Here is a 26225-nt window from a genome sequence, read left to right as displayed (position 1 = left end):
AGGAGGCCTTGGCCCTGTCACTGTCACTGGCCCTTGGTGTCACCCAGAGACATGGAGCATTTTCACAAGTCTGACTCGGGTCTCCTGCTGGTTACTGATATTGAATTCACGTCGACTCAACGCCAGTGGATTTGACAGCAGGGACGGTGAACGTGAATGGAAGTCAGGTGACCCACATAATGCCAGGCTGTGATGGGCAAAAAGCCGCTGGCTGTGGAGCTGAGTGCCCATTGGATGCCAGCTTGAAGATCTTCTCTGGGCTGCTGTATCTGCTGGTCACCCTCCTAAGGTCTGTCAGGACGAGGACCACTGGGGGTGACAAGCCAAGGGCAGGACACTAATTTAATGACACCAGTTACAAGAGGCGCAGTAGGCACCATCAGTACAAATGAGCTGTGAAGAGTGAGGGGACACCAGTGACAATGGCATGGCACACACCCACCCACAGGACTCCATGTAGCCACAGTGCCAGTCTCTGCATGCTAGGTGGGCTCACCTCTGACCATATTTACAAGCCAGAGGGTCAGCAATGGCGGGAGTAATCTACCTGCTACACCTGATCTTAAACCTGAAGGGTCTCCTTCATTGGCGTACTCAGAGCCTTCACTCGGCACTGTGAGTGTTCTTGTGGAGGTCTCTACAAGCTTTGCATTCCTGCATTCCCAGACCCCGTTAGATTGGCAGTGAAGCGTCTGTGAACTGCCATCTTCAGGACCCCCAGACACACACGGGCTTTCAGTTGGGGCTCTGGCTGCCCACTTAAGGACACTCAGACTTGTCCAGACGCCACTCCAGCATTGTCATTGGCTGTAAGCTTTAGGTCACTGTAGTGTCACCTCAGGTTTTCTTCAGGGACCTCCCTGTATTGGGCTGCTGTCACCTGATGCAGGTCCCTGGCACGTAAATACGGTGACGTCCTTCAGGTTTTTCTTCTTTTTCTTGTTCTGATGTGTGCTGCATCTGGTCAACTCCTGCCAGTTCATTTATGTTTACTTGTCCAGTTATCTCATTATTTAACATGAACCACCAACAACAGCATCCATCCGTCCATCTGCCAAGCCCACCTTATCCTGAGTAGGGTCACAGGATTCTGGAGCCATCCCAGCCAGCAGAGGGCGCAAGGCAGGAGCAACACCTGGATGGACCACCAGAGCATCACAGAGAGCTGCAGTTCATAGATTGAAGTCACGGTCAGCTGTTAGGATGTTTAGGGTTTGGCCATCTCACCTACCTCTGACCCCGCCCCTTCCCTTTCTTCCTCTTTCATTGGTCGTTTTAACATCCTGTGATGCATGATGCCACCTTCTGTGCGGGAAACCTGGACCCTCACTATGTGTGTGTAGCCTAGGCAGAGAGTAGGCAGGGCTCGGCTGTTTGACATTGGAGCTGGGAAGATGGCAGACATTTTTTGGAGTCTTCTAGAACTTTCTCCTGTGTTCCCTGTGGGCCTAAACAGACAATCACACTCGATGCCAGTCATGCTGCCATGCCCAGCTGGCCCCGCAGGTGAGTGTTTGAGTGTGGGCAGGCCTAGTGATTGGCTGGTCTGCTTGCCAGGGTAGGTTTAGCCCCACCTAAGCCCCCCAAAGGGGTGGGCAGTTTGAGAAACTTTACTTAGGGTTAGGGTACACTACAAGACTTGCCCAGATTTTGCCACGATGAACGCTGAGCCCGCCAACCTCATTGGGACCAGCAGGTACAAACAACGAGCAAATGGATGAGTGACTTTCGATTTGCTTAACCCGTGGGTGGCGGTGAATGACTTGTAGTGCCAGACTGATGTAAAGCGCCCTCTAGAGGATGAAGCCAAAGAGGCAGCTGACTTGTCTTATTTAGTGGCCTTCAATTCACAGACAGCTTTGGCTTTATTGAGGATTTTGTGTCGGACCACCAGGGGGCACCTGTTTGCCATATTTTTTGTGTGTTTTTTTTAAAGACTGGTGCAGCAGAGCAGCCATAAGGACCTCTTAAGGACTTCTTTGTGACCCTCAGATGGAAGAAGTGGGCTTGATGATGATGATGATGATGGATGGCAAGTTGTTCCTGAGGTCCCCGGTTCAAGCCCTTACTCAGTGGGGTTGATTCTCCAGGTTCTCCATTTTCCTTCCATGTGCCTCAGGTCCTCTGATGACTTTAAACTGGCACAACGTGGAGGAGTCAGTCCTGTCGGCTCCTGCTGAGATGGTCAGTAAATGGATGGACTGATGGACAACAGTGAAAGTGGCCTGAGCACGGGTGCCAAAGGCTGGAGTGGTTCACGTTCCTGACCTCGGAGGTGGAGGATTTGCATTTATGCCCATTAAAGTCGGATTTCTTCTTTCTCTTCCTGAAGTCATTAGTGAATTGACCAAAGATAATAAAGGCGCTATAAACTTTCCCTTGGAATTGCCTTTTGCACCCAGTGCTGCCAGGATTGGCTCCATGACCCACCCTGGAAGGACGGATTGATGCCATCGTATAAGTAGCTGAGGAGTGAGCCCCCTTGTCTTCCAAGTTCAATCCCTGAATCGACAAATTGTTATTTTATATGGCGCCTTTGACAGAAGACCACCTAACATCAGAGAGAGGCTGAGCGTCAAAGACAGATGGATGTCCACCTCGTTGAAGATCTTCAAGCCGCAGAGCTGAAGTGGTGGAGTTTGTGACTCCGAGGTGGCCCGTGTCTGATGGTCTCTTCCGTCTTGTATTGGGGGTCATCGGTGGGGACATTTTCTGGAGTCTTCTAGAACTTTCTCCTGTGTTCTCTGTAGGCCTTAACAGACAATCACACTCTTGATGCCAGTCATGCTGCCATGCCCAGCTGACCCCACAGATGAGTGTGAGTACTGGGACAGACAGCAACAGTGACAAAGCCAAGTGGGAGTTATGGGCTCAAGACCTCATCGTGAACCCGTGGCCAGCAGTGGAGAGGACAGCAGCCTTCATCATCTGACCACGAGTGCAGAACGGAGAGCAGCAGAAACACAGAAAGAACGATGGGGTCAAGATGGACGTCTGAGGTACAACGAGAAGATCCTTGAGTGGTCCGTCTGACAACTCGTGACAAGTCATCTGCTTTGGTTTGTGCTTGTGGTCTATACGGTGGCACAGTAGGTGGCATGGTGGCCTCACAGATCCCATGTCATGGTCCTGACTCTGTCCGTGTGTCACTGTGGCACTGGATGTTCAAACTGAAGACTGTGGATTGGCATGAGTGGTGCCAGTGATGGGCTGGCATCCCATCCAGGATTGGTTCCTTCCTCCTTTCCTCCTTCAGTGACTTCAGTCTTTGTGACCCTCGGCTGGAAGAAGGTGGCTTAATGATGATGATGATGATGATGATGAAGGAAGGCAGGTTGTCCCTGAGGTCACCGCTCAGCTTTTAACATAACAGATGTGTCACCCTACTGCGGTGTCCCCCTCAAAGTGAGTCACTTTGCTGGCCTGTTGTCTCACACAGAAGCTTTGATATTCCGACCCTCAAGCACTTTAAGGTGGAGGGTCACTAAGGAAAGGCGCTATATAGAATCACAGGGCCACCAAGGACAATTTGTGTCACCTGTCTGTAGCGGAGCTATGCTGACCCACAGTCACTCAGAGGCCTGAGGTGTCCCTTACTTCATGGTGACACAAATGGAAACTCGTTAATGGAACTCTTATATAGCGCCCTGCACCACAGTCTCACCTACAAATACAAAGCCACATTGGAATATGACAAGAGCCCAAAATGACACACACAGAAGTGCTGCGGCCAGTTGAAGTGACCCAAAGTGGAGGGTCACACTCAACATGTCACCCTGAGTGACCGTCCAGCAGCTACACGGGGCCCACACAGCTGGGTTGTGTTTGGGTGATGGTGGTGGGCAACACTGATGCTGAAGGCCAGGAGGACCCCGAGGTGGAGGAGAGGAGGGACATTCTTAACAAGACGATAGTAGTGGACAAGTGAGCCTGATAGACGTGAAAGGCGCTATATAACAGATTTATGTAGCCCTCATTGGCTCAGGTCAAACGTCCAATGAAATTGTCCCTTTCAGGTGCCAATCCACAGACCACAGGCCGCTGCTTAGTGACCCCGTGATCAGTGTTATAGATGAGAAAGGCGCTATATAATAGATAAATACTGTATATGGATACATGTGTATGAAAGGCACTATATCATGGGTAGCCAGTGCTTTATTTGTCCCACGTGAACTGTAACAAGGCTCACCTTCTGTGGATGTCATTTCTATCCTGGCATCATTTGGCAAGGTGGGTCAAAGCCACTGGAAGTGACAATAAGAGACGAGCTCTAAATGTGGTTACACGTGCCCAGTGGCTCTCAAGAGGGCTGATGACCTGTGGTGTCACCTGCGTGGCACTATAACAGGAAGAATTCAGAAGCCATGGGCCATGAGAGATGTGCTGGCATACTTGGCATCAGCTGCTCTCTGTGTTTCATTGTCTTGATTTCCGAGGGCAGGACATCAAGAAGCAGATGAAGTTCCGGTCCAACTTGTAGACCTGAGCGCTCATCTCAACTGTCTTTTTGGGTCCAAGGGTGGTCGAGATGAGGTCAGGGTGAGAAGTGACATCACCATATCTGAGGTCAGGGTGGTCCGCTCCAGGAAGAGTGAAAAGGGCCAATGCAGCACCCCCTAGTGGAGACATTCAATTATCGCGGGTCTTCTTCACCAGTGAGATGAACGAGCATGCCCAGTTAAGCAAGGTCAAAGGTGCAGACGTTGTACTGGTCAGCCTGCCACCCCATCACCTGGTAAGTGACTGAATGAAGGGCATCAGGGGTCCAAAATGAGGGTCTCGCACAGTGATGCTAAGGGACAACAGAAACAGTCTGTCCAGGTCAAGATGTGCTTTAGATATGTAGTGGGGATGCCCGCTTGGCTCTGGTGCCAGGCACTGACCTGGGTGGGTACATCACTCTTGGGGGGAGTGGTCAGTCCAACTCACCAATCAGTACGAGTGTCCAGAAGCTAAAGGTGAAGCAGTTGGACACGGAGGGCCTACAAGTGAGGCGTTTCCCGAGTCCCTCCTGCTTGACCTCCACGGTGCGGCACTTAAAGCTGACCTGCTGACCGCTCCTGTAAATCGCGACGACACGAGACGCTGTCCTGTCCACCACGGACTTCTTTCTATTTCGAGGCCAGGACGAGGTCCGAGAAGGGGACATTCTGGACGCGCATGCTTATTCGTGCACCTCGTGCCCAGACTGTGCCAGCCGTTCCGCGACTCCGCGCAGAGCGAGTGCGTCAAGTTGAATGACGGCTGGAGCGCGCGCGCCCGACGCTGTTCGACTCGGGGGCAGGGCTATGAGCGGCCGCGCGCCTCGCTCGCGCCCGCCGCAGAGCTTAGTCAGGCAGGAACGCGCCGCGCAGTCAGAGAGAGCGGCCGCTGCGGCACTTCAGTCCCTCGCGTTGCTCTGCTGCTCTGCTGTGCTGCTGTGCTGCGACTCGTAGAGACCCGCGACTGACTGGGGAGCAAAGTATCGGAAGGGAAGCGCGGAGCCGAACCGCGTCCGCTCCTCCGACCCGACGCACGAAGACGACGAAAGAAATCGAGAAAGACGGGAAGCAAAATGAATCCTCAGTGCGCGCGCTGTGGGAAGATCGTGTACCCGACTGAGAAAGTGAACTGCCTGGACAAGGTAAATTGGGACTTTGGTGGCCTCCTCTTGGGGGGGATTGGGCAGGTGGGCAAAGCCTGCAGCCACGACAGCGACATCACCTGGGGTCGCTCGCAGCTCGCCACCTGACACGGGCGCAGCACTGAGAGGTGGAGGTGGACCTGGTCGTGGTGGACCTGATCCCCCCCTTTAGTCCGGAGTGCCCAGGACCACACGCCCCCTTCTCGCGCTCGGTATTAGTCCGTAAGGTGGACACCGTGACGCAGTGCGTACTCGGCTACGCCGGAGGACGTCAAACGGGCCGTGGCCGTGAAAGCTCAGCCGGCGCCGAAACGTCCGCAGTCCTCCGGTGAGTCGCGGGGCTGCTGGAGATGTCAATGCCGGCTTATGTAATGAAAAGATGCATTATTGATGGCACCGAGCGTGCTGCCCGATCGGGTTGAGGAGGGTGGGAGGCGAGGGGGTCCAGCAAGAGAAAGTGCATGAGAGGAGTGCGGGGTCTCTGGGACGGCGGTCTAACTTGGTCTTTCTGTTTTATTTTCTTTAACAGTACTGGCACAAGGGATGTTTCCACTGCGAGGTCTGCAAAATGACGCTCAACATGAACAACTACAAAGGCTACGACAAGAAGCCCTACTGTAATGCGTGAGTAGCGCCGCCCGTCCCTGGCACTCCCATACCTGGCATGCAAATGTCACCGTGCTATGCAAAGCGCTGTCCCTGCTGTGGCAGCGAATTCCACGAACTCCCTTCCGCCTGAATAAACGTGAGCCACGGCCACAAAGGGTTAACTGTACTCGCAGTCTCTCAGTTTATAGCGCCTTGTGCCTCATTATAATACACCTGACATACACACGCGGAGTGGCGGCGCAGGTGGCTGCCGTCGCGCTGTTTGACTGTGCGGGTCAGGTGTCGGAGTCACGCAAAGCAACGCGCTCAAGTGACTTTCGTGTCGCGTGTCAGTGCCGCTTCACAGCTGTCGAACTTGCGTGAATGACGTGGCGGGTGGCCTGACGCGGCCCTGCCCTGACGCTCGAGTGCGACTTCGTTGTGAGCAGACCGACCAGTGATGGCCTGGCCAGGTATGGCACCGTCATGGCACTACATGTCATTTTCACACCCATCATTGTCCCCAGAGTCAGTGACTTCTCACGTTCTAATAATCCTGAGATAAAAGTTGGTGTCACTATAAAAGGCGCTATATGAAGCTACACCAGCCAGTTCCTCACTACCGTCTGCTTTTGTCACCCTGATAGCCGCTGTTAATGTGACTGTTACTTCCCGGACACTTTTGAATATTTTCATCTACAGAAAGGCGCTATATAACGCAGTTTGTTCTGACTGCAAGTGCAGGGACCCTGAGCTACTTGGGTGGCCTAAAAACACGAAAGGAATTTTGGACTCGTTTAGGATGAAGGAGTCCACTGGCCATTCAGACCTTTGAAACCTGATGAGTGGGGGGAGAGTGGACCCCTGGACAATACGGGGTAAGTCTTTAGTGACCGGTGATGGCAGGGGACAGCTTAGCTATTAGCTAAACAAACGAGCCTGATGGACTGAATGGTCTGCTCTCTTTTGTCCAATTTCTTTTGTTCTTGTGGCATAAGAGGACCTCTAGTGGTCAAACATGTTGAGCTCATGAGCTCATTAGGCCTGGAGGACCACTGACTCAGACTTGGAGGAGGTCTGCTCTCCTACGGGGACTTGCAGCTTTGGAATGTTGTGACCACGTGACACCGGGCACAGAGTGAGACTGAGGTCAACAACAGGAGAAGGCCAGCGGGACGGACAATTAGAACAAAGAGTAGGAGATGGAGAGATACGGAAGGGAGAAGAAGCAAAGGGACAGAGTGAAAGAGAGAGAGGAGAAAGGAGGGGTGGAGCCTCAGCTGCAATTTGAATATTGTAAATAAAGAAGAGATAGGGGCGGGGAAGGGGAGGAGCCTTAGTTGCACTTTGAATATTCTTAATGAGGGCGATTGAGTGAGAGGGATAGGAAGGGGAGGAGCCTGTGCTGCCACTCGCATATTTTAAGTGACAGTGACTTAGTGGGAGGGGCTCCTTGTTACCCCTCAGTCACAATGGCTGTCCATTTGGTGGGAGAACCTTCTGCCTATGATTTGGTGACCCGTGTTTGATGTCCACACATCGGCTTTAACACTAGAATTACCAGAGCCTACGAAAAAACTCGTAAATCCGTCCCACCTTAAATCGCTTCTTAACTCATACAGATGGGCACCACCATCTCTGAAGGGTAGCGATCCACAAGTCATTCAGAATCAGCGGGCACAGACCTTGAAGCTAATGCCATCTTTGTCCAACTCCATGACATTCCTTCATTTCTGTTCACTACAACCGTCCATAAAAGGAAAAAGCAACCCAGAAACTGCGAGGGCAACTTTACGTACGTTCTGGCAAACTGGGCAGAAACATTTGGCCTGGTACAAATTTGCCACCCAAAATTGCAGTGCCATGTTGTTTATAAGAACTGGCACAGTTCAGTTTATTCAAATAAGTTTGTTGTTAAGAATTCATTTTGGCTGGGCCTGACTGTGTCAATGCCACCCTGCCAAAGTGCCCCCCCCCACCTGCCCAGTGCCATCCATACCTGTGAATCCTAAATGCATACACAGCCAGCAGTCCCCAGAATGATTGAAGATGGCTATTCTGAGGGACATATTAGCATGCTGGCCTGCGGGTCATCTCCTGTACCCATCAAGTTGAATTTGGTGCCCCTTGATGCCCTCGTGTATTAATTTATCACAAGCAGTTTGGACATTGCTTTACATTTGGCCAGTAACTCATGCCAATCCCACTCCATCATGGCTTTTCAACTGGCACCCCAGTTTTAGTAATGTGGTGCCCGCTGCCCTCCTGGGCACCCCATGCCTGTTTTCTTCTTTCTCTTCTCATCAGAGGAGCCTGTGGCTGTCAGCGATGGATGGGCTCTCCCCAGGGGGCCGATATTCCTGTCGTGGCCGTCAGTGCAGCGCATTGACAAGATGGAGGTGTGATTCACACCGTCTGCTTGGCACTGATTGGTGCTAAGTGGCATGGCGTAATAAGCCTGTCGAGCAGGCGCCGTGGGCACAGTTCAGTCCCGCAGTCCGCTTCATCTGCCACCAGGCCACCCTGCTGCTGTTGGTCGAGATGCCGTCTTCACGTATCATTAATCGATGACAGGCGCTGAGAGGTGGCACTCAGACGAATTCATCGCCAGGTGCAGACAGGCACTGCGTATGATGCCACTCTATTGGTGCTTTCTGGGCCTCCCAAATTGTGCCTGCTGGGCAGGGCGCTATATAAGAATACGTCGAGTGTGCTGGTGATGACCGAGACCCTGGCGGGCTGAATGGTCTTCTACTGTTCTGAAGTGATGTGGGTGTGACATGTGCCACTCATACCCTGGCATCTGTCTGTCTGTCTGGGGAGGCCATCGGCTTGCAGCTTGAGTTTCAGGTGAAGCCCCAAAGGCGTCCACGACCCTTGATGTTTGTATTCTCTTTGTGCATTGTGGCGTGAACAGCTGTCTCCTGTGTCACTGGCGTGTGGCGTCGTCACGCTGCTGTGTTTCAGATGGCGATGGCGATTTGGGATTAAAAGCCAAATCAAATGTGCGGTGTGTGGCGCCGTTGTCAGCGTGGAGTTCTAGTTGGGCTTTCGACCTTCCTGATCTTCTGGTATTCCTGACTGAGGCCTCTGCCTCTCCGCTCCCTCGGCGCTCCTCTCGTTTCCTAAACAATTCCAGAATTAACGATGAAGATGAAGACGTGTAAGCCCATGACCAGGAATAGAAATTCAAAATGGTGACACGTCATGTAAAGGAGATCAACATTACTGCACAGGAAGACACATGCGGAGAATCGGCTTCTGCTTTACAACAACAGCAGGAGGAGGAGCAGGAAGAGGAAGAGGAAGATAGCACCACAGAGCACCTCAACTCGAGTTCCATTGTTTGTGGTCGTTTGATCCAAAGATTGAACACAAACGGCGCCATCTTTGATAGGCACATTAAGATCAGCTGGGTTTGATCACATGATGGTAACCAACATGACACCTGACAACAATAGAAATAAATAAAAGCGAGCAACAATATAACTCAGAAATGTAGGAGAAGAACGGCAGCCACGTGGAGTTCAGCATCGAGTGCGACTGCCACGCAGAGTCCGGCCACACCGAGGCTGCGGACAGAGGAAGATGGCGTAGTCGGCAGGATCTGAGCTGTCGAGGGAGAAGCTGAGGCTTCACGAGGGGCTCAGCTTGGAGGGCTTCAGTCATGAGACGGGTGCTGAGCATCCACAGCCAATCGTTAGCAGCCGAATGTTATTTTCTGGCGATGTCGTCATTTGTTCACGGATTCTATTGGCTCTTTAACGTTTGTTTGTCATTCTGTTATCCTTGTTTTGTTTGTTTGTCTTCTTTGCTAATTCTTATTAACATTATGTTTACGACGCCACCATGTGGTGGCACTTGTCACACCGATGACGTGACAAACGGGGCGGAGTTATCCCCTCGGTGGCTGAGGATCATCCCTGCGTCGGGTGTGGCCTTTGGCTTCATATTCACGTCACCCATGTATCGTCTCCAGGACACCAATGAGCTCCCAGGGGTGGAGTAACTGAGGGACACATCGGTCACAGTAAGTCACCATTACCAGGGTGCACCACTGCCAGGTGCTCTGCTGAGCAAACTGGCGTTTAGATAAAGGGGGGAGAGCAGCTGTGGGCACCAGCAGAGCATCTCAAGGGGGTCTCACTGTGGTTTGACGCTCAGAGCTCCCTCCACTCTCTGGCGCCCCCCCTGTGGCCGTGCCGTGATTGCCCAGGCTGTGCTACGGTCACAATATGATGGGCACTCAATGCCCTCCACCGTCTGCCTGGTCTGCTGTTGGTAACAAAGGGCTAATGGCCGGGCTGAGTGACACTTGGCACAGTCGGCCATTTCTTGTCTCCACTGCTGCTGCACTCCGCCCCTTGGCATTCGGCTTTCTATTTTTATGCTTTGCTTCCTCCTCTTCGTGTTCTGCGGTTCACCTAAATATGGAGGGTCACGAGCCGCCCTCAGACCAAAGGGTCCTTGTTGTGCCCCCCAGATGTGGAGATTGATGAGAAGCTGAAAGTCGGCTCGGTTGTGTGGCAGTGGGCGCGAGTGAGGAGTCCCGAGGGTCCCAAGCTGTTTAATTTTGCTCACATTCTGGACGTGAGGCCCTGACCGCCTGGCATCGTCTGCTGCCCGTGGTTTGGATGGTCAATACGGTTGGGTTTCTGTGCCCTCTTGTGGTGCCTACTGATGGAGCTTGTGTGTTGGAGGTTGCTGTAGAAAGCATTGACTCAGTCTTTGATGAACTTGTGTTTGCAGTTTCCTTCTTCACTCCGATGGCAGGGGCAGCAGCGGGCAGGGAGAGGGAGTGGGCACACATGCTAAGTGATATGGCAGTGGCAGACATTCACTCCCAGAGTGTGTGTGTGTGGGTGGGTGCAGGAGAAGAGGGGGGTACAGATTGGTACAAATGGCATGGGGCACTGGTGGGTCTCCAGAATTAGGCCTTCTTTGGGAATAAAAAGTCCAAGTTCTGTAAACAACGAGACAAACCTGCGGATTCAGAGGTGAACATGCTTAACTTGGGGGTAGCAGCAACAGTGCCAAGAATGGACCCTTTCTGCTGTCCCCTAACCTCTCTGTCCTGTGATGCCCGCTGTAAGCCGGGCACTGTGATGTGTGCTGCCTTCTACCTTGGCTGTAATGGCCTACTTTGTAAATGGCACGATAAAAACTAAAGAGAGCCCACCACACAGAGGTAAGGGCAAACAGGGGCAGGGCAGAGACATGTCACACGGGGGTCCATAAAGAGCCCTGGTGATAATTTAGTGACTGTGGCTGCCCCCCCCAACCCAAACCCCAAGGTCAAGTTGGACTAAAGCTCATTACTCTGTTTTTTATGGGATGGCTGAGGTGCATCACCATGGGGACAAGCGGCAAATCTTGTGGTGTCTCCGGTCATGGGGGTCCAGGATGTGTGTCTGATTGATTGTGTTGTTCACTTGACCGTCGCCACTTTGTGAGTTCACTTCGGCCTTGAAACTCGACAGTCAAGTCAATCGACTCCATACTGGATTTGAGCGCTGCCAGCTTTCGTGGTTTGTAGAGGGGCTTTAGGGGGGATTCTCAACATTCAGGTAGTTTCTGTGCATTCTGCAGATTTTATTTTCATATATGCAAAAATAACAAAACAAAAAAGTCAGGCGTGGACCTCAAGAGTCACACAAACACACACACACAGTGGCTTAGTCATTTACATTCTACGTAGATAGATATGAAAGGCACTATATAATAGATAGATAGATAGATAGATAGATAGATAGATAGATAGATAGATAGATAGATAGATAGATAGATAGATAGATAGATAGATATGAAAGGCACTATATAATAGATAAATAACTAGATAGATAGATATGAAAGGCACTATATTATAGATAGATAGATAGATATGAAAGGCGCTATATAATAGATAAATAACTAGATAGATAGATGTGAAAGGCGCTATATAATATAGATAGATAGATAGATAGAAAGGCACTAGGCACTATATATAATAGATAGATAGATAGATACATGAAAGGCGCTATATAATAGATAAATAAATAGATAGATGGATAGAAAGGCACTATATAATAGATAGATAGATAGATAGATAGATAGATAGATAGATATGAAAGGCACTATATAATAGATAGATAGATAGATAGATGAAAGGCACTATATGATAGATAGATAGATAGATAGATAGATAGATAGATAGATAGATGAAAGGCACTATATGATAGATAGATAGATGTTAGTATTTTGATGGCAGCGCGCCACAAAGCATCCCACGCATGCGCAGTTCACAGCCGTGCCAGTGGCGCTCTTAAGACCTTAATTGTTCAAAATTAATAAAGTCGAATCCATCAGGGAGGCGCGGACTTCGAAACACGACGAGCGTCTTCGAGTTCTTTAAGCTCAGAAGTCTGCAGGTCTGTCATTTCACGGTGCCCGGCGCACCAGTGATGAGAGTGAAATCGTCACGGCCGCCTTGGCCTCTCAGAGGGTCCCGCATGTGAAGGGGGCAGTCGGAAGAAATGCTTTTGTGTTTCACATTTTTGTAAAATGATTCGAATGCATTGTGAAAGAGAAACACATAACACCGTTTTTCAAACATAACAATACATTTTTATATACATTTTGAACTTTGCAGCAGCGTCAGTTTAACTTTATAAATTACATTTGGGTCCTTGCATTAAACAGACTGGCATCACATCATCCCAAATTCAATAAAGTCGACGTGTAATAATTATCTTTTTCATTTACCCATGAGTCTTCCTGGCTAATTTATGCAAATTGCGCACGGTTGTTATCCAATGGATGCACGAGGTCAGCGTTTCTAGCGCTGGAGAACTTTTTAGCGCGGCGGGAACGCATGTGACGAGTGGAGTCGCCGAGACGTTAATGGCGGTGAACGGCAGGGCATGGCTTGTAACGGCAGTCTTAACGGAGGCCCACGTGAGAGACGCTTGTCGGCCTCGAGCGGTGCCTTTGAGCTCTCCGTGTGCAGTGGTGTTCCTTTGGTCCTCGCCATGTCTTTGTCCCCGTTTCACGGTTAGTACTTCCATTCTTCTTTTATTTCTTATTGTATTCTTATGCACGTGCTGCGTATGACAGTTGGCTGCGCATGCGTGCCGCGCTTACTCCACGATGCCATTCTGTAGGATTTTCTTCATTCGTGGACCCTGCTGAGGTGTCCATCACAGCTGACGCCCCTAAGAGACCCCTGAGTCTGCTCGACGGCTCTTCGCTGGCGGGTCGGACTTTGAAACAAACGTAGACACAAAAGCGAGCGGGACGCGTTTCAAGTTCAACATTTCAATTTCAGTTGTGTTTGATGTTTGCTTTGCGTTTTGTTGTTTTAAAGACGAATCTTTTTTTTTTTATGTTTGATGTTTTAAACGTTTTTCTTTGTGCCGCTCGTTCACTGAGTGTCTGTATAGAAATACGCGACATGTGCCAGTTAAGAACATCGCCTCCCGCCTAGTAAAAGAAACCTCGGGGTTTGCGGGGGTCGTGGAGGGTCTGGGGTTAATGGGCGACAAAAAGCAGGTGGCTTCAGGCGGCGTTAATCCGGCGGGTCTTCGAGGTGCCCCTGCTCACCGGCGAACGTGGACGCGCCTTCATTTGTGTCAAGGACGTCCGAGCGCCGCGCCTGGGGGTCTTTCAGAGTTCCGCACTGCTTGGCCTCCCTCTCCCTGAGCCCCCCGTCCCCGTTTAATGATTAGCTCCTGACCCGAGTGACACGCTTTGAAGCTGGCAGCCTGGCACTTTCACACGGTCTCTTTGGCCAGAGAGGGAAACATTAATGCAAACAAATGGCCGTCAGGAGCACGCGCGCCCCCGCAGCCCACCTCGAGTGACTTTCCCGACGCCCCTGACTGCCCACCCGCCGCTTCAGCCTGTGGGTTCGGCTGACCACCGAAGCCCACCCTTTGCTTTATATAGCGCCTCGTTCCTCGCAGCTCAGCCACGCCAAGTAAGTTAAATGCCGGCTGCCTGCCATCTAATTACCCCTCACAACCTGGCATTTTCCTGGGCGGCTTCTGCGGTAGGCTGGCGTGCCCGCCGTCATCACAAAAGGCGCTTTGTCTGGCCGGGCGGCTATTTTTGAAACGGCCCTGGGGCGGAGGGTCGCCTTTGTGGCGCCTGTGGGGGCGCGCCGATCCTTTGGGGGGCTCCCAGCATTCGAGTGCGCAACCCGCGGGGGACAGGCTGAGGGTGGAGGTGTCTTCTGCCCTCCCCTGACATGTCACCTTGTCCCTTCTCACTTGACATGTCACCTTGTGCCATCCTCTAGAGGGTGTCCATTCCTCTGGCCCTGCATTTGAACCCGTGTTCGTCCATGTATGGCACGGAGTCCTCACAGGTCTGGCATGCAGTCACTTAATTTTCACGGGCAGGGTGGTCTCCTTTGTCTTTATGCCCCCCTGTTATTACCTTCTGTTGATGCCCCCTGTGTTCTTGTTTAGTGATTAAAGTGCAAATGAAAGGCACTATATCGAGTGGCACAGTGCCAATCAAGTTGATTGGACCACTGCTTTCTGAGGTGTGAGTGTGTGATTTGATTGGACCAATGTGAACAGGCTGGCAGTGCCCACTGAGTCAACAGGGTGCCAACCTGTCCTGCCCGCCTCCAAACGCTGCTCTGAGATTTGTGCCCCTAGTGGACGGTGTGTGCAAGTAAACAACCCACATTGCTAAAAGTCTACCAGCCAGTGCCAACCCGCATGGAGGCTCTGATGGGCACCCAGATGAGCCACCTACAGACTGAGGGCTCACAATGACGCAGATGGTGCCAGCACCAGCTGTTACAGTTGTATACAAAGCTTGTATGCAAATCCATCATTTGCATATCGTCAGGGCGATGCCCAGCAACAGGCAGGTACAGTTAGTGGGACTCAGAAGAGTTCCGTGTTTTCTCTGCTGCCAGCCCTGTGAGCCTCCTGGGGGTCCGCTGGTGTCACTTTGCTGGGACGTTGGACTGAAACCTGGGATTGATGGGTGTGATTTGCTACGCGGTCCCCTCATTCTGCACCCACCCCTGGTCACACATGTGTACAGCACGCTTATATATAATAGATAGATAGATAGATAGATATGAAAGGCAAGATAGATAGATAGATAGATAGATATGAAAGGCGCTATATAATAGATAGATAAATAGATAGATAGATAGATAGATTGAAAGGCACTATATGATAGATAGATAGATAGATAGATAGATAGATAGATAGATAGATAGATAGATATGAAAGGCGCTATATAATAGATAGATAGATAGATAGATAGATGTTAGTATTTTGATGGCAGCGCGCCACAAAGCATCCCACGCATGCGCAGTTCACAGCCGTGCCAATGGCGCTCTTAAGACCTTAATTGTACAAAATTAATAAAGTCGAATCCATCAGGGAGGCGCGGCCTTCGAAACACGACGAGCGTCTTTAGGTTCTTTAAGCTCAGAAGTCTGCAGGTCGGTCATTTCACGGTGCCCGGCGCACCAGTGATGAGAGTGAAATCGTCACGGCCGCCTTGGCGTCTCAGAGGGTTCCGCATGTGAGGGGGCAGTCGGAAGAAATGCTTTTGTGTTTCACATTTTGTAAAATGATTCGAATGCATTGTGAAAGAGAAACACATAACACCGTTTTTCAAACATAACAATACATTTTTATATACATTTTGAACTTTGCAGCAGCGTCAGTTTAACTTTATAAATTACATTTGGGTCCTTGCATTAAACAGACTGGCATCACATCATCCCAAATTCAATAAAGTCGACGTGTAATAATTATCTTTTTCATTTACCCATGAGTCTTCCTGGCTAATTTATGCAAATTGCGCACGGTTGTTATCCAATGGATGCGCGAGGTCAGCGTTTCTAGCGCTGGAGAACTTTTAGCGCGGCGGGAACGCATGTGACGAGTGGAGTCGCCGAGTCGTTAATGGCGGTGAACGGCAGGGCATGGCTTGTAACGGCAGTCTTAACGGAGGCCCACGTGAGAGACGCTTGTCGGCCTCGAGCGGTGCCTTTGAGCTCTCCGTGTGCAGTGGTGTTCCTTTGGTCCTCGCCATGTCTTTGTCTCCCCGTTTCACGGTTAGTACTTCCATTCTTCTTTTATTTCTTATTGTATTCTTATGCACGTGCTGCGTATGACAGTTGGCTGCGCATGCGTGCCGCGCTTACTCCACGATGCCATTCTGTAGGATTTTCTTCATTCGTGGACCCTGCTGAGGTGTCCATCACAGCTGACGCCCCTAAGAGACCCTGATTCGGCTCGACGGCTCTTCGCTGGCGGGTCGGACTTTGAAACAAACGTAGACACAAAAGCGAGCGGGACGCGTTTCAAGTTCAACATTTCAATTTCAGTTGTGTTTGATGTTTGCTTTGCGTTTTGTTGTTTTAAAGACGAATCTTTTTTTTGTTTGATATTTTAAACGTTTTTCTTTGTGCCTCTCGTTCACTGAGTGTCTGTATAGAAATACGCGACATGTGCCAGTTAAGAACATCGCCTCCTGCCTAGTAAAAGAAACCTCGGGGTTTGCGGGGGTCGTGGAGGGTCTGGGGTTAATGGGCGACAAAAAGCAGGTGGCTTCAGGCGGCGTTAATCCGGCGGGTCTTCGAGGTGCCCCTGCTCACCGGCGAACGTGGACGCGCCTTCATTTGTGCCAAGGACGCCCGAGCGCCGCGCCTGGGGTCTTTCAGAGTTCCGCACTGCTTGGCCTCCCTCTCCCTGAGCCCCCCGTCCCCGTTTAATGATTAGCTCCTGACCCGAGTGACACGCTTTGAAGCTGGCAGCCTGGCACTTTCACACGGTCTCTTTGGCCAGAGAGGGAAACATTAATGCAAACAAATGGCCGTCAGGAGCACGCGCGCCCCGCAGTCCACCTCGAGTGACTTTCCCGACGCCCCTGACTGCCCACCCGCCGCTTCAGCCTGTGGTTTCGGCTGACCACCGAAGCCCACCCTTTGCTTTATATAGCGCCTCGTTCCTCGCAGCTCAGCCACGCCAAGTAAGTTAAATGCCGGCTGCCTGCCATCTAATTACCCCTCACAACCTGGCATTTTCCTGGGCGGCTTCTGCGGTAGCTGGCGTGCCCGCCGTCATCACAAAAGGCGCTTTGTCTGGTCGGGCGGCTATTTTGAAACGGCCCTGGGGCGGAGGGTCGCCTTTGTGGCGCCTGTGGGGGCGCGCCGATCCTTTGGGGGGCTCCCAGCATTCGAGTGCGCAACCCGCGGGGGACAGGCTGAGGGTGGAGGTGTCTTCTGCCCTCCCCTGACATGTCACCTTGTCCCTTCTCACTTGACGTGTCACCTTGTGCCGTCCTCTAGAGGGTGTCCATTCCTCTGGCCCTGCATTTGAACCCGTGTTCATCCATGTATGGCACGGAGTCCTCACAGGTCTGGCATGCAGTCACTTAATTTTCACGGGCAGGGTGGTCTCCTTTGTCTTTATGCCCCCCTGTTATTACCTTCTGTTGATGCCCCCTGTGTTCTTGTTTAGTGATTAAAGTGCAAATGAAAGGCACTATATCGAGTGGCACAGTGCCAATCAAGTTGATTGGACCACTGCTTTCTGAGGTGTGAGTGTGTGATTTGATTGGACCAATGTGAACAGGCTGGCAGTGCCCACTGAGTCAACAGGGTGCCAACCTGTCCTGCCCGCCTCCAAACGCTGCTCTGAGATTTGTGCCCCTAGTGGACGGTGTGTGCAAGTAAACAACCCACATTGCTAAAAGTCTACCAGCCAGTGCCAACCCGCATGGAGGCTCTGATGGGCACCCAGATGAGCCACCTACAGACTGAGGGCTCACAATGACGCAGATGGTGCCAGCACCAGCTGTTACAGTTGTATACAAAGCTTGTATGCAAATCCATCATTTGCATATCGTCAGGGCGATGCCCAGCAACAGGCAGGTACAGTTAGTGGGACTCAGAAGAGTTCCGTGTTTTCTCTGCTGCCAGCCCTGTGAGCCTCCTGGGGGTCCGCTGGTGTCACTTTGCTGGGACGTTGGACTGAAACCTGGGATTGATGGGTGTGATTTGCTACGCGGTCCCCTCATTCTGCACCCACCCCTGGTCACACATGTGTACAGCACGCTTGGTTCAACAACTGGTGCCCAGGTGGGCAAAGCTTCACAAAAGGAATCAGTGGACTGGGATTGAACTCGAAAGGTTATATAGCGCCTTTCCTCCTGTGTTTGGTTTGCTTTTGATGTCTTTAGGTTGTCTGAACCCGGTCAGGTGATGTGATCGACTCGGGGGTCACTGGTGGGCTCTGGACTTTAGGACCATCTGATTTTATATAGCGCCTTTCATGCTGCACACTGTCCCTTAGCCCTGCACTCACTCAAATCCTTAGGGGGCTCTTCTTTGGAGATCCTCACTCAGCTTCTCTAAAGTAATGAGCCAAAGTCGGCTGTGAGCTTATATAGCGCCTTTCATGGAGAGAGTTGAGGGGACTGAGGAAGCCAGCGGTGGGAGCAGACCACCATGCCTCTTGACACCGAGAGGTGTGCCACCCACCTTGTGTCACCCTGGCCTTCCTACGCTTTTGGTGCCCACACAAGGTGCCCCACAGTTTGTGTCAGGTGCTTTCATGAGATGCCCATCTGTTTCTGTGCCATTTCCTGGTCTTCTGTTTGTCCGCTGACAAAGGCCTCAGAGTGATGCTGGCAGAGTTGTGAATTGGCTCTTTGTGCTCGATGCCAGCGTGATACCTATCCTGCAGTGAATGGCGCCGCTGCCACGCATCTCGATGAGCTTGGGAACAACAGACCTTAATGTGGTGGGGCGCGATGAGGGGCTTCGGTGTTTGGAGTGGAAGCTGCTTTGTCCTGCAGGTCCCTCACACACACACACACACTGTGGCACTGAAATGGGCAGCAGGGCTCATCGGACGTAACCCTCCCTTCATTGATTACCTCTGGCAGTCTGTAGGTTTATATAGCGCCTTTCACAATGTCAGGGTGACCAATCAAACCGCTGACTGAGCACCATGTGGCCAGCTTAGGTCCCTGCGTCGATGGCTTAATGGGCAAGGCGCTATAAAGTCTGAATTGTGGGTCTTAAGGACTTCTTAAGTGAATCTGAGTAGTCAGGCCACCATGAGACTTTACAGACAAGCCACTCACTGTCACAGTTGTCACACATGGGTGACGGAGTAGGTGATGTGGCCCTCTAGTGGCTCAGGAGATGACCCACCCAATGACTCTGTGTGACACACCACAGGAGCCCAAAGTGACCGACGTACACTGGTCAGTGATCAGGTGGCCTGTGACTGTCACCAGGTATTCATGAATGAAAAATCAGATGAACCCAAGTCATCCATTTCCTGTCCCCAGTCAGGTGAGCCCCCAGTGAGATATGGGGGGCCTCGTCCAGCCAATGCCAGTCTGCCAAGGGGAGCTCACAGAGAGTGCAGCAGGAACGAGGTGGTCACACTGTGGCCACCGAGGCTTTTCAGGAGGAGAACTTGGCACTGTGCCCTCAACCAGCCTGGCGAGTCACAAACAGCTTCTCTCTTGTGCCATTTCTGTCACGGCCATCCGGCAGGAGAACAACAACGGCCCTGTGGGGGACAATGAACGAAACAAAAACGTGGAAGGCAGTTTGGGGCCAAAGAGAAGTGAGACACTGCGGGGGTCCTGGGCCGGCCGCCCAGCGATGGCCTCCTTCTGGTCACCCTCTCCTCTCACTTGTTGTTCTCGTTCTGTCAGAGACGCCCATCCTGTGCTGGCCAGGCCATCGACCGGCCGCCCAGAGCCACACGCTGCGCGCAGAAGGAAGTCGCCTGGAAACGCGAGCTCCGTGTCCTTCCTGCCTGACGTGTGGCGCGGCTTTAGAGGGCTGTGCTGGCGCCAAACGGGACTTACTGGAGTGAGCAGATTGGCACATATGTGTCTGTGTATAGTGCCTTACACAGTGCCAGCCATCACCACATATATCTGTATATAGTGCCTTACATGGTGCCAGCATTACCACATATGTCCTTATATAGTGCCTTACATGGTGCCAGCCACAGGGACAGGTCATCGATTCGGAATTGAAATGAAGGAAGTAGCAGCTGCAGATTCAGAGTGGGACATCTCTGCAGCCATGCCTTTAGGGACCACTGGGGGCACTAGTCATTCCTTAAACACAGAATGGGGTATGAGACCCCTGATGGTGTCGATGCCATGGTAATAATAGTAAAGGGCTGGCACAGTGACCAGGGCTCAGCCATCACAGAGGGTGACATTATCTTTGATGCTTTCCTTTCTTCATGCCATGCCAGTCTTCGTTTATTTGCTGCGGTACCAAAGTCTCATGTGGCTCCATACCAGGTGGCACTCAAGGTGGAGGTGCTCTGGTTAGCCTAACCTGTTTGTCTTTGTGAGATGGCAGGACAGAATAGCCACCAGGAGGTTAATCTACCTGACTAGGCTGGGATTTGAAGCCGTGCCCACATGCAGTTGCAGAAAAAGCAACCTTCTGTGCCACTCTGACAAAGTCACAATAGTGAAAGATTGCAAGGCCACGTGACAAAGGGGTCAGGCTTGGAGCTCCTCTACAGTCACCTGAATGATGTCTGGCCACCACCAGGGGACACCACACCATGGAGAATCAGTGTGTCGGTGGCAGTAAGCCTTGGTCATTATTGTGGTGGTCTGGTGGCCCTGAAGGTGGAGGAAGTGAAGACCCCTCCATTGTCCCATTCATTCATTCACGCCATGGTGGGGGCCCTCATGAACTTCTGTTGTGACGTGTGGTAAAAGGCGCTATATAAAATAAAGTTTGAGTCGCTGGATGAGCACCTGGCATACAGGGTTACTGGGGCAAGGCGATGGGCACTGGTGAGGACATTTGGTCAGCCAAAGGCATCACATGCCCACTGACTGTTGTAGGCAGCAGTGCCAGTCGAGGTGCCCAACCCTCATGAGTAAAGGGTGGAGCAAGTGAGTGGGGTGGGACGATGCAATTTGGGGCAGAGTTTGTCATAAGCACAAATAAAAATGGAGTCAAGTGCATGGTGAGAGCTGCCCAAGATGATATAGCGCCTTTCACACCTGGGACACACTGTGTGGCTGCACTGTACCACCATTCTTTTTAATTGGTGCCCTGCCCTGTGAAGAGGTCCAGCTCACCGCACTGCCCCGTGGCATTACATAGTCCAGTAGGGGGCGCTCTGTTCACAGCACTACCAGGCTCTTGTGCTGCTCCTCCACGTTTCTGTTTGTCGACTCCTGACTTGTGCCCCCTGGCTGCTCGCACGCTTGGCAGTGCTGAATTTCCTGCTTGCCACCCCTGGGGCTGGCACTAACGACTACATCAGAGGAAGCAGCAGGATGGCAGCAGCTCCTGTGCTTCCGAGAGACTCCCCATTGTCTCAGGCTTCCCGCTGGCACATCCTGTGCCAGCCATGCCACTCTGCTTTACTGCCATCAAAATCCTGCCCTGTTGGAACCAAAAGGCACAAAATGATATAGCGCCCATCTCTGGTGCAGTCCCGAGGGGCAGGTGGCTCCCATGCCCTGTAAGGAGGCCCTAAAGGACCCGTCAGTCAGGCCTGTGTTATATAGCGCCTTTCACAACAAGCAGTTTACAAGGACAGCCATTTGTTAGAGGGGGGAGGCAGTCAGCCGCTTTTTCAGTGTGTGGTGACTTGGCAGCCCATTTGCTGATGCCATCTGATGAAGATCAAGGCCAACACGCCCAGCATTGAGGAGATAACCACATGGGGGCAGCACTTTGATTAAGGGGTCTCATGGGGCCGAGTGGAGTTAGCCGATGTGGAAATGGAAAATGAGCAGAAGAAAAGCTGGCAGTTGTTACGCCATATAGCGCCTTTAGAACTGGCACACCTTTAGACTCATTGACTGACTGCAGCAGTGTGACCACCGGTGAAACACTGGCATCTACGTCACACCTACTGGGCACAAAGCCATCGGCCTGCCACACATTATTAACACCTCCCTCGAGAGTCGCCCTTTAAGGTGAAAGCTTGTGTGGGTGGCATGGTGGGCCATGTTGGCACTTTTCATTGCTTTGATCCTGGGTACATTGTGTTTGTATTCCTGGGACCAGCTTCTTCAGAACTCGCTACTCCAAGCTGGCCTGCAAATGGACGGTGCCCCCTACAGGGTGGGTATTTGGGAGTCATATGCCATTTCCACTTGGCAGCTTTGACTGAATCAAGCAGTGGAATGAAAACTAGTTTGTTGCCATGGTGATGTTCCAATCCAAACTCCTAACCTTCCAGGTGTGTCAGTGAGGTCCCCTTGGGCCCGCCACCCTGTCACCTGTCACAATATTAGAATAAACGAGATGCCTGTCACTTCATTTCAGTTTTTGCCATGCCAAGTGTGGGAAGACAACAATGGGAATGCTACTGGTCAAAGAAGGTGGCACTGCCACCACCATCAGCAAAGAGAAGGAACAACAGGTGTGAAGGGAAACTTCAAAGCCTCCATCTACCAGGGTCCCCCACACAGCAGCAAGTGGGCACCCGGGTAGAATTACCCTGCATTTCACATAAAAGGAAAAACTGCATGGAGGGCATCACCCACAGTGCAATCTCCATGCTGGAAGGGTCAGTGCCATATGCCCACTCACCAAAGGATCAAGTCTAGACCCCGTAGATGGGCATTGAAGAAGAGCTACCAGGGACTGGAAGAGATGCAAACCAGCGGGCAAGTCACCCACAGGCGGAGAAGGGCCAGCCTGCCATTGAGTGAGACCACCTGGCCATTCAGCTCAGCTTTAGGCTTTCATTCATTTGGACTTCGGCTCCACTTCCTGAACCCTCCCACCGGCCAGCAAGATGTTCGAGGTGGAACTGGGCAAATCACACACAGAGTGGCACGCAGAGGGCACACGTGGCACCAGCTACTCAATAACAATGAAACTGACTGGTGCCCCCAAATGCTTGAGATTCTCTTGGCACCGACGTCTGTCTTACTTCTACTGTTGGCAGCGATGAAAGGCGCTATATAACATAAAAGGTGTCGTATCATAGACAGACGTGAATATAAAACAGAAACGTGCCACTTAGAGATGAAGAGTCAATGTAAGACAATAGATGTGAAAGGCGCTATATAGCAGAGATCAGTAGAGAGCTAAGGCACAACACGACACGCAGATGATGACGAGTTGGAATGCCATGTCAAGCAGCGACTCCTCTGCTCTGCTAGGTGAACCTTTGGATTTTTCTCATGCCTTGCTGGCAGACCAGTGCCCGCTGCGCCAGTCAGCCAGCCTTGCTTGTATTTCTCCATGCCATGCCAGTCCTTAAGACTGACAGGATGCATCTTCTCCTGATTCTCTATCACTGCCGTTCAGATCACAAGTGTGTTAAACCCCACATGTCATGGGCAGTGTGGGGGTCCGTGGGCACACAGATGGAGGTGCCAGTGACTGCAGTCACCCACACCGTCAGTCGACTGCTAGTATTCGTTTTATTCTCTTATCCTATAAAATGCAATGGCGATTTGAGTTTCTTCTTGTAATTCAGCTTTGGCTTATAAAGAAAGGCGCTATATAAGGATGTGCAGGAGGGCGTCTTCCAGCCCATTGAGCTCAGGTGTCCTCTTCCGCTTTGGTTTGTTGCAAACAGAGAGACAGGGTCCTGGCGAGAAACCAATCTGTCATTGTTATATAGCGCCCCTCACAGAGCCCCCTGTCACAAGGAGCTTGAGAAAAGGGCAAGAGGAGGGTTGAGACTGGAAAACGAGGGGCACGCGGGAGCAGACGCGGACAGGTCAGTGGCGCTACTGGCACTAGGATATCGTCCTGTGGCCGCCAACTGGGTATACAGCGAGGGCAGCTAAATGACAAAGTAGGGTCAAACTTCATTTTTAATAATTCTTTATTGGGTGGGCAGACTACTCCTCGGGGTCGGGGGGGAGTCATGCCTGTTGAACAAAGGGGATGAGAGAGAAAGAGTCCAGGAAAGCACAAGTGACATCTGCTGGCGCTTGGCACGTGGCCAGGTGGCACAGACGAGCGGAGTCCTAGATTTAACCCACTGCATCTTCAGGGTCCTTCAGCCACTTCCATCTCTGCGGACTGGGCAGTGGAGAACTCAGGAATGGTGGGCAGCGCAGAAGAAACGGCGGCTTTGGAGTTGGAGGGGATAATCGGCATGGAACTGGCCACTCGCCCCAAAGCAGCGAGGAAGTGCCGTTTAAGGGTACCCCGTCTCTAGGGGGCGCTGCTGTTCACTGCTTCATTTTCACTCCGTTGATTGGTGAGGACATTCAGTCCCAGCTGGCACTGCAGGGGTTCTGTTACCGCTGTAGCAGTAATTACTGGCAAGTGTGCCCGGGGAGGACATACACACACTCGGATAAATCTAAGTGTGAAGATAACAAGCGGGAAACACGCAAAGAGACAAATTACGACTTGGAAGTACCGCCTGGGCAAGGCGCTATATAAAATAAAAACTGAGTGAAAGAAGCAGATAGTGACTTGGTGTGTGTGTGTGTGCCCTGCGGTGGCCTGGCGCCCTGCCCGGGGTTTGTTTCCTGCCTTGTGCCCTGTGTTGGCTGGGATTGGCTCTGTAGTTAGGATATAGCGGGTTGGAGAGATAGATAGATAGATAGATGAAAGGCACTATATAATAGATAGATAGATAGATAGATATGAAAGGCACTATATGATAGATAGATAGATGAAAGGCACTATATATTATAATTGATAAGTCCACATTAAAGAGGCCACATTTATAAATCCCACGGCTGAGAGCGTACAGCGCCCCCTGTTGGATTAAAAGTTCAGTTCATCCCGTAAGTACGCAGGTGACGTTTCTCTGGTTGTCATAATGGAGGTCTCTTCAGCTGCAAGACCCAAATGGCTCAGTGGAGCGCAGAGGGTGTCGTGTATGAGGACCTGATTGTCGTCATCTCGCTGCTGTCCCTCATTTTCTGAATGTTAATGACGTTATCTCCGGGTGCTCCTGTGTTAGACTGCCGCCCTGTCCAGGGCTCCTCCCACCTTACAAGCGAAACTGCCGCCCTCGGCTCTTTCTTTTCAGGTGGGCTGGAGAAGATTGGGTTACGGTAAAAAGAAGTGCCCCTGTAAAAGAAATGTAACGGATTACTTTATAGCGAGTTTGCCCCAAAGCGCCTTTCTCAGTTTAATTCGAGGAAAGGTGGCGGTGTGCAGAAAGTCATCGAGTGTTGACAGAAGGCGACAGAGGATGAGTGTCGCAGATCCATGCGGGCCGCCACTTGCCTTCGTGTTCATTTTCTCCTTCGTTGGCTTGATTGGCACGTGAACGCGCTGACAGATGAAGCTAAACACAGACGCGCGCACACACGCGCGCATACCCTGCAGAGCTGCGCGCGCGCGCGCCCACACGCAGTTTTAAGTCGAGCCGTTCGTGGAGTTGGCGCGCACCCCCAGTAAATGGCGAGTCAGCTGCGCTGGAACAACTCGTCACTCGCCTGTGGTCCTTATAGCGCCTTTCAGAACTCGCCTTAAGCGCTTTTGCCCTCCAGCAGTTGCCGCAGAGGAGCCCCGAGGACTTGACGGCGTGTGTGTAACCCAAGGCGGCCAAAACGCTTGCGTACCTGTTGCGGTCCTTTCGATGAGTGCGTTGATATTCCTTGTCAGTATAGGTGACAGTTTTTGATATTCCTTGTCAGTATAGGTGACAGTTTTTGGTCAGTGTCGCATACATAACAATGCCAAGGCTGAGGAGGGGAGACTCTGCTGATTGTAGAGGAGTTGCGCTTGTAAAGAAAAGAAGAAGCTGAGGTGTCCAAACTCGTTGTCCTGTGTGACGAGCAGATGGCACTTCAGATATTCTTGCGTGTGCCTTTTGTGCTTTAATGACCCGCTGCACCCTTTGTTCGCCATTCGGGACCCCAGCTTCTTGAAATCCACCGTTTAGGTTACGTGGGGTCTCATTCGCTCCGCCGCCAAGTCACAAAAATTCCGTGCGCAGGTCGTTTAGTGGGGATGCTTGGGGAGCTGGGCGGGGGTTTGGGTTCCTACTGTCTCCGAATCTGACGTCAGGTATAAACCGGCCTTGAAGCGGCCTTGAACCTTGACGCCGAC

The 26225-nt window shown here is 51.7% G+C and overlaps 1 protein-coding gene across 3 annotated transcripts in view; it reads left to right on the top strand.

Annotated features, from left to right (window-relative positions):
• The first annotated feature begins 5337 nt into the window (after positions 1-5337).
• The window catches only part of nebl (nebulette), a 65679-nt gene continuing 44791 nt past the window's right edge, over positions 5338-26225 (top strand). The window contains exons 1-2 of one of the 3 annotated variants that reach the window (XM_039754238.1): positions 5338-5623; positions 6153-6247. In XM_039754238.1, the coding sequence (XP_039610172.1) occupies positions 5555-5623; positions 6153-6247 (164 nt within the window). In that variant the 5' untranslated portion in view covers positions 5338-5554. Of the gene's footprint in view, positions 5624-5931; positions 5952-6152; positions 6248-26225 lie in introns of those variants that run through there. The other 2 variants (XM_039754235.1, XM_039754237.1) reach the window with 2 other exon arrangements.

This window comes from Polypterus senegalus, chromosome 5 (assembly GCF_016835505.1).
Source record: "Polypterus senegalus isolate Bchr_013 chromosome 5, ASM1683550v1, whole genome shotgun sequence".
NCBI classification, from domain to species: Eukaryota; Metazoa; Chordata; class Cladistia; order Polypteriformes; family Polypteridae; genus Polypterus; species Polypterus senegalus.
Note: the sequence above shows the minus strand (reverse complement) of the source record. Positions and strands in the feature narration are given on the sequence as shown.